Below are 8,265 nucleotides of genomic sequence, written 5' to 3' on the forward strand. Positions count from 1 at the left end.
TATCATCAGCATCCTCTCATTCTGCAAAGTCTATTTTATTTTATTTTATTTTAAATAAAGGTTTATTTGTTTCTAGTTATTTTATTTTGTTAGATATTTCCACTTTGCGGGAATCCCGCAAATAATTTTATTTTCCCGCAACCCGCACATAATAGCTAATATCTTGCTGCCCGCGTCCGCATTCATCCGTCAAATATTGTCGTTCCGCGGGAGTGCAGGGGGGTATTCCAGAAAGCTTGGTTAACTTACCATTTGATAAACTATAACCTCTGGGTTGATTTACCCCAAACAGGCATACCATGAGTATGTCGGTTCCAAAACACCTGAGAAGAGTTAGTTTAATCAACCTCTGACTGGTTACCCAGAGTTAATGCGCGTGCACAGTGCATGTATAAAGACATTTTCAATGGATCGCCGATTTCACGAGTCACCATGGAAACTCAAAGCGAAAAAAAGAGAGCGGCGTATTTCACAGAGGCGGAGTTGGAAGTTTTAATGCATGCTTATGAGGAGTTTAAGCCAATAATATTAAAAAGAAGCAATACAGCTGCATCGGCTAAAGCAAGAGAGTTGGCTTGGCAAAAAATAACGGACAGAGTAAATGCGTGAGTGTATTAAATTACAAATTTGGTATTGGCTCCCGTTTTATTGAAATGCAAAATAATGAAGTATGACTTATACATCCTTTTGAATATGTTAAATCACTATGAAAGCATTTACTTTTCCTGCCATTTATTTCTTTAGCTTGAAATAATAATGTATATTTCTTATTTAATAAGGTGTAATCCTTCTGGAGCCACAAGAACTTTAAGCCAAGTCAAAATGAAACACAAAAACATTCTGCAAAAAGGTAATATTTGATTACACAATTACTGAACTATTATTATAACAGGATTTAGTATATTCATTCTGTCATGCAGCTAACAGAAAGAAGACTGAAGCCCGTCTAACTGGCGGGGGGCCACCACCACCTCCCCTCACCCCATCTGAGGAGCTGGCTCTGTCCCTTAATAAAGGGCGACCAGTGGTTGCTGGCATTCCAGGGGGCAGTTCATCACACATACTATGCACCACAAGTGATGGTGAAAAAAGGGTGACATGTAAGTTTACCTCTATGATTTGTTTTTATTTTTTGTCCTGATAAATTACTATCTCTGTCACTTAAGGCTTTTTGAACAAGATTAATTTTTTATGTAGGCTTACTTTATTTAACTGCATATGATGTATTATTTTCTTTGATAATATTGAGAATTTAACGGGTTGTGTGTTCTTATAGATACTGATGGACGGATTGTATTATTGGACTCTCCAGAAAGAACACAGTCTGTCACAGTTGTAAGTGATTTGTTTTTTTTTTTTTTTGCCAAATAATGTATACTTGAATATTTGTCTTGTAGGATGAAGATGATGATGACGATGAAGAGACCACATCTGCTGTGACAGAAGTGGACAATGCTGGTAGATCCACTGAGGTATGATGCATACCATTATGATGTGTGGCCCCTTTTTGCATTAGAGTAACAAACTGTCATTGTCCTTTCTCAGTACATACCTAGGGATTTGCCCACAGATGAGGGTCCTTCAGCCTCAGCACACAATCTAAGCAGGGTAAGAATTTGTGTCCATGTGTCCATATTTGAATTTTATTGTCTGACCAAACAATCTCATTTATTACATTTTTCCACCTTAGTTGCCAGCAAAGGAGCTGTATAAGGTCCATCTTCAAAAACAAATAAGAAAAAGTGACATGGAGATGGACCTTATACAGCTTCAAATGGAAGAGAAAAGGCTCCTCATTAAAAAAGCAGCACTTGAAATAGAATTACTTGAGAATTGCCTTAAGGTGAGAACTTGTCTGAATATTAATCTGTTGCATGTTAAAAGTGGTCTGTCTGTCTGTCTGTCTGTGTCTGTCTCTATCTATCAATCTATCTGTATGTATGTATGTATGTATGTATGTATGTATGTGTAAAGCAATATAAAAAAAAAACATTTTAATGAATTTTACTTTTATTGTTTTTCAGGAAATGAAGAAATAAACTGCCTGGCAGACCAGTGCAAAAAAAAACTAATAAAAGTAATTTTGACAAATCCTGTCTCTCAAAAGTCTTCCGTCTCTGTTGGCCTCTAAAATCTGTCGGTGTTCCTCTGGGCCATCTTCCTCAATACAAGGAGGGTGGCTCTCTCCTCTTATAGTGGCAATATTGTGAAGCACAACACAAGCCACAATAATGTCGCATGCCCTCTCTGGACTAACCCGGAGCCCACGCAGACACTGAAACCGAGATTTGAGGATCCCTATAGTCATCTCCACCTTGGCCCGTGTTCGGCTGTGAGCCAGGTTAAACTGTGTCTGTGGTCCAGGCTCAGGTTCAGGGTAGGGTGTCATTAAATAGGGCAGACAAGGGTATCCTCTGTCCCCCAGCAAGTAACCATTGTACTGTCCTGTAATGATTGAAGTGTACAACACAAATATAGTAAAAACGAAAAAACAAAAATTGTATAAAGCAAATCATACCCTGCTGAAATGTCTGGCATAATAATGACTCGCGGAAAATTCTGGCATCATGCACAGATCCTGGCCATTTTGCCTCGACATTGGTGATGATTTGGGTTGCCTCACATATTACCTATAGTTAGTGGAAAAAGTAATGACTTTGATGATTTTAAGAAGGGGAAAAAATCAAGTTGTTACCTGCACATTGATACTATGAATAGATTTCATATTAACATAGTCTCCCTCATTTATTGATGGAGCTTTGAATGTGAGTGCCATCAATGCACCCAATTACATTTGGAAACCCTGAAACAGAAAGTTTTGGAAGTATGAAGTGTGTGCATAATGAATACATGTATAGATATTAATAATATGACTACATATTAAATATGCGTTATATATTTTACTACAAAGGACAAACCTGCCACTCTGTGGAATTCGTCTTTAATAACAAGCAAAGGTTTATGGCCAGGGAACTGTACAAACGTGGGTAACAACTGTTTAAGTGCCAGACACACTGTACGAACGGCTCTACACACAGTTGCCTTTCCCACATGCTCTGAATCGCCCACACTGTACAAAAAATGTCCAGACGCAAAAAACCTAAGTGCTAAGCGCAGAGCCGCGGTTTGTCACATTTGCGATATGCGGTTTTAAAAGACGTGTTAAATAAACTAATGAATCTTTTGAAAAACGATAACGCTCTTTTAAATATTCATTAGGGTATGCAAACACATCAATACACGGTCTTATAACCCTCTCCCGACGAAAAAAACCTTGTATAATTTGTGCTTCTACGTCCACAGGATCCTCGTCAAAAGGGCACGCCATGCTCACCAACCTTCTGAAACGAAGTTACACTGAAACATAACCTGCTCTCGAGCAGGTTATCTTCAGAGAATCAGTTGCTATGGTTACATACATACCCAGAAAGTTACCTCTGTTTTTGGAACCGAACGTTGAGGTTATCCACGAACTTACCCTTAAACATACCGAGGTATGTCACATAACCTGCTTTTTGGAATACCCCCCAGGTCTCTACTCTACATAATAAATATACTTTATATATTTATATATTATGTTAGGTTAAAAATGTTAGCCAGAATGCACTGTAAATCTCTTTGGAAAAAAAACATCTGCTAAATGCATGCATTTATTAAAATGTATTTATTTATATAGAGAAAGAGAGAGAGACTTATTTCCAGGTCCAATACTTAGCTGGTTTTCGTGCACTTCAGCAAGTCATTGACATATCAACTTGAATCAAGTTAAAGGTGTAATCTGCCGAGTGTCCTGCAGGTGACTGCATAAATCCATCTTCTAGTGATGCACTTAGGGCTTTACGATTACTCCAGAGCACTCGTAGATGTACTATGATTTTCAAGTGCTACTTAAGTTACGTAAAAACGTAAAAATACGCTTTTGGGAAACAGATCGTAATATTAAAGATCAGTCGTTCGATCGTTTTTACGAACTTAGGCTTACGAAACTTTTGGGAAACTCAACCCTGATTGTTTTCCTTATTTTACAAAAGCATAAGATTTTGTTGATGTTGTGAGTGCACACAAATGCAATTAGACCATTTGCAGTTCCGAATGATGCATAGGCTACTCTTACATTTATTAGCAAAAATGACATCATATTTTTAACTGTCATTAAAAAAAAAAAAAAAAAAAAAATGCAAGCTGACGCCTCCATGTCCTGCAAAGCGCTCACTCTCCTCACAAACGATGCGATATGTACGGTGGCCGAGACAGCTCAACACACAGCAACTTAAGAAAACACATAGGCTACAAATTGAAAAAAACATTAGCAAATTGAGAAATTATCTTCATGGGTTTGACAACACAAGTGTTGCAAATCATCACAACACCTGCATAAACGAAACGAGCTGCGAATCATCACAACACCTGCATAAACGAAACGAGCTGCGAATCATCACAACACCTGCATAATAAAACACATAGGCTACAAATTGAAAAAAACATTAGCAAATTGAGAAATTATCTTCATCAGTTTGACAACACAAGTGTTGCAAATCATCATGACACATGCATATAACGAAACGCGCTGCAAATCATCACAACACCTACATAAAGGAAACGAGCTGCAAATCATCACAACACCTGCATATAACGAACCCGACTTAGGAACCGACTTAGATTTGTTTATCGTAAAGTGGCTACTTGTCAGTGGAGTTGTTGGTGAACTGAACTTTTTTTTTTTTTTTTTTTTAATGGTGTTAACCATGATTCCTTTATCTTTTGGATATTATTAGCATAAAATAAGCTGAATAATTACATGATTACATGTAAAACTTTACTTAAGATGGCAACTTTAATATTCTCAACTAAATCTAATTTCAAGGTTAATAAAAATAAATTTGCAATGCTTCATTAATTGTTTCTTAATGTGTATGTGCTTTGAGGATTTGCAGCATTACTTAAAGGAGCGTTGCGTAGGTTCTGAAATTTCTAACCGTTAGAGGAACTGCAGCCAGTCTCATGCTGGTTCTCAGTGCGCACGCTCTTACTAGCACAACCACATCCACCAGGGTTGCCGCAGCAACCACTAACACCGGTCGCTCTCTCTTTTTGCCACACTAGATAGTTTTTTTTTTTTTTTTTTTTTTTACTTACGATGAGTGTCCGTGGTTGTCTGAATTGTGCTGCCGGAGGCTGGTCGCTTCTTTCCATCCACAGAGTCCATCTGAAAACACTATTGCCGCTGCTTTCTATAATGGATGGCGTGCCATATGGTTGTAAGCCCAAGTAGACGAGAACGCGCATGACATCACATTTTGTGAATTTTCGCACCAATTCGGGCCCGACTCCTCCACACACAATTCAGCCTACAGGCTGATAGAGGAAACCGTGGTGAACAGTCTAGGTGTCATTCTTTGTTTTACATCATGGTTAGCTCATACATGTACAAATGAAAACTCTATCTTAAAGATTTTTTAGGTAAAAACCTCCACATAGCTCCTTTAATTTACATGTGTTGTGATGATTTGCAGCGCGTTTCATTATATGCATGTGTTGTGAAGTATTTGCAGTGCGTTTCATTGTATGCATGTGTTGTGATGATTTGCAGTGCGTTTTGCAATATGCATGTGTTGTGAAGTATTTGCAGCGCATTTCGTTATATGCATGTGTTGTGATGATTTTGTCATGATTCTGCCTTCATGTCCTGACTTTCCTCTAGTCTTGAGGCAGGATCATGACAGACCCGTGTTTTGTGTACAAGCACATGGCCTTGTCTTTGGGCCATGTGCTTGTGTTGTCTCGTTCCCTTGCCCCCTAGTTATCCTAGTTGTCGTGATTGCCTTACCTGTGCCACCTGTTGTGTCTTGATTAGTTTTCCTATTTATATCCCCTAGTGTGCTCTGTCTTTTGTCGGTTCATTGTTTCCACATATGTGTTTCTACATGTTAGCTTGTGAGATATTGTACCATTGTTACCCATTGAAGAAGTCTTTGTATTTCCTGTGAGTGTTTTGTCTGTAGTTAGTGTTCTAGTGTTTAGAGTTTATTTATCGTGTCAACCCAGTCCTGTTAAGTTATTTAGTCTCTGCCCTAGTCGTTGTTTTCCCCCTCGTGGGTTTTCTTTTCCCCTTTTTGTATTTAATAAACCATTGTGTTGTACTTCCTGTCTGCGATTTGAGTTCATCCCTACCCTCCACATAACAGATTTGCAGGGCGTTTCGTTGTATGCAAGTGTTGTGAGGATTTGTAGCCCATTTCGTTATATGCATGTGTTGTGATGATTTGCAACACTTGTGTTGTCAAACTGACGAAGATGTTTTCTTCACTTGCTGATGTTTTTTCAATTTGCATGTGTTTTCTTAAGTTGCAGCGTGTTGAGCTGTCTCGGCCACCGTAGATATGCGCCTAAGGGCGCTCAATTATCTAGGTTAAATGTTTAAATTAGTGCTATGGAATGCTTGAACTGTGTATTATGTCTTTTTATTTTAGGCAAGTCATGTTGGTTTGAGAAGAATACAATTAATCAAACATAATGCTCAACTCACTGCTGTTTCCTCGTTAGATTCAACTTAATTGTCATTGCATGTAAGGTATACAAGGCAAAGAAATACAGTTAGCATTTAACCAGAATTACAATAAGCAATAAACACAGAATATGTATACTATGAACATACTAATCAAGATGGATTATATAAAAGTGTATGTACATTATAGGCACAAACTATGAACATGTGGACATCATTTACACTAGTGCAATGGACAGTAAAGTGCATGGAAAATATTACATTTTGCAAACGGATTACTCAGTGTTTCTGGATGAACATACAGTAGTGCAAGTAATAAGTTTACTTTTTTTTTTTATTTTATTTTTTGTAAATCAGATGTATTGAGGAGGAGTCTGTGTGTGTGGTGTGTGTGATGGGGTGGGGGGGGGGTCAGAGGGTAGAATTCAGTAAGGAGACAGCTGTGTGGAAAAAGCTGTTCCTGAATCTGCTGGTCCTTACCCAGAGGCTCCTGATATGCCTCCCGGAGGGCAGGATGTTAAACAGTCTGTGGTCAGGGTGAGAGGAGTCCTTGAGAATGCTGCAAGCTCGAAGTAGACAGTGTTTCCTCTGGGAGTCCTCAGTAGCAGGAAGTGATGTCCCTGTGCAGTGCCTTGCAGCAACTGAGCAATTCCCATACCAGACTGTGATGCAACTGGTCAGGATGCTCTCGATCGCACACCGGTAGAAGTTCACCAAGATGGCTGAAGACAGCTGGTTCTTCATCAGTGTTCTGATGAAGAAGAGGCGCTGGTGAGCCTTCATGACCAGGCTGGAGGTGTTTGTGGTCCAGGACAAGTCATCCAAGATGGTGGTTGCCAGTAACTTCAAGCTGGAGACAACCATCCCGTTAGTGTGGATGGGGTCATGCTTGCTTCCTTTCTTCTTCCTGAAGTCTACAATGAGCTCCTTTGTCTTGCTGGCGTTAAGGAGCAGGTTATTGTCAGCGCACCATGTGGCCAGGTGCTGTACCTCCTCCCTGTAGGCAGTGTCATCATTGTTTCTGATGAGGCCAATCACCGTGGTGTCATCTACAAACTTGATGATGGAGTTGGATCCATACACATGCTTGCAGTCGTGGGCGTAAAGGGAGTAATGGAATGGGCTTAGCACACAGCCCTGTGGTACTCGGGCGTTAAGTGTGATCATAAGATATTGAACAGGGGCTGGGCCCATGCAGGGCTCTATTGGTTCCCTTGTTTTAATTAGAAGTTCCCCCCAACTCGGCATGCCTCCAAACTGCCTGGGCCCATATGCACCTGCATATCCTGCACACCCAGACTATGCCACTGGGGAGACAGATGTGTCCTTTAGGTACTGTTATCATGATCATTTCCACCTTAAAGCCTTCCTTGGGGCAAAATAGGACAAAACCAAATTATTATGAATGTACTTATTCACACGTACACTTATCCACGCGTACGTTATCCAGATGTTTATCCACACATAGGTTATCCAGATCCAAAGTAAAAAAACAATGCACAAATTACACCTCATATAAATCACACCTCATAAGTGCATGTTACAATATCATATTAATGAGCTATTCCGAACACCATATGGTGGCATCTGGCATAATTTATTGCCTAACGGTGCTTATTTAACGCCTGGCGGCGTTATGAAAACGGCGTTTAAATATTGATATGGTGGTGAAAAGCACACTAATTCTGACCCATTTGGCTTTCCATAGAATACACCCTGAGCAGCTCTGACATCACTGTAGTTCAGTGACAGACTCAGAG

The 8,265-nt window shown here is 39.6% G+C and overlaps 1 protein-coding gene across 2 annotated transcripts; it reads left to right on the top strand.

The window, feature by feature from the left end:
* The first annotated feature begins 221 nt into the window (after positions 1 to 221).
* On the top strand, positions 222 to 2,058 carry LOC113055602 (uncharacterized). 2 transcript variants are annotated; one of them, XM_026222026.1, is made up of 8 exons: positions 222 to 605; positions 780 to 850; positions 921 to 1,100; positions 1,277 to 1,335; positions 1,398 to 1,472; positions 1,546 to 1,608; positions 1,691 to 1,843; positions 2,025 to 2,058. In XM_026222026.1, the coding sequence occupies exons 1-8, from the start codon at positions 388 to 390 to the stop codon at positions 2,037 to 2,039; spliced, it is 834 nt and encodes a 277-aa protein (XP_026077811.1). In that variant the 5' UTR covers positions 222 to 387; the 3' UTR covers positions 2,040 to 2,058. The 2 variants fall into 2 exon arrangements, with proteins under 2 accessions (XP_026077811.1, XP_026077812.1); XM_026222027.1 differs by lacking the exon at positions 1,691 to 1,843 and having other exon boundaries at positions 2,025 to 2,052.
* Positions 2,059 to 8,265: the final 6,207 nt, after the last annotated feature.

Source organism: Carassius auratus, chromosome 36 (assembly GCF_003368295.1).
Source record: "Carassius auratus strain Wakin chromosome 36, ASM336829v1, whole genome shotgun sequence".
In the NCBI taxonomy this organism is placed as follows: Eukaryota; Metazoa; Chordata; class Actinopteri; order Cypriniformes; family Cyprinidae; genus Carassius; species Carassius auratus.

Bases quoted from the DNA above. Each gene is read 5' to 3' on its own strand.
- LOC113055602 (XM_026222026.1), top strand. From the start codon at position 388: ATGTATAAAGACATTTTCAATGGATCGCCGATTTCACGAGTCACCATG. The intron at 1,101-1,276 runs GTAAGTTTACCT...GTGTTCTTATAG, and splicing joins TGGTGAAAAAAGGGTGACAT to ATACTGATGGACGGATTGTA. The intron at 1,609-1,690 runs GTAAGAATTTGT...TTTCCACCTTAG, and splicing joins CAGCACACAATCTAAGCAGG to TTGCCAGCAAAGGAGCTGTA.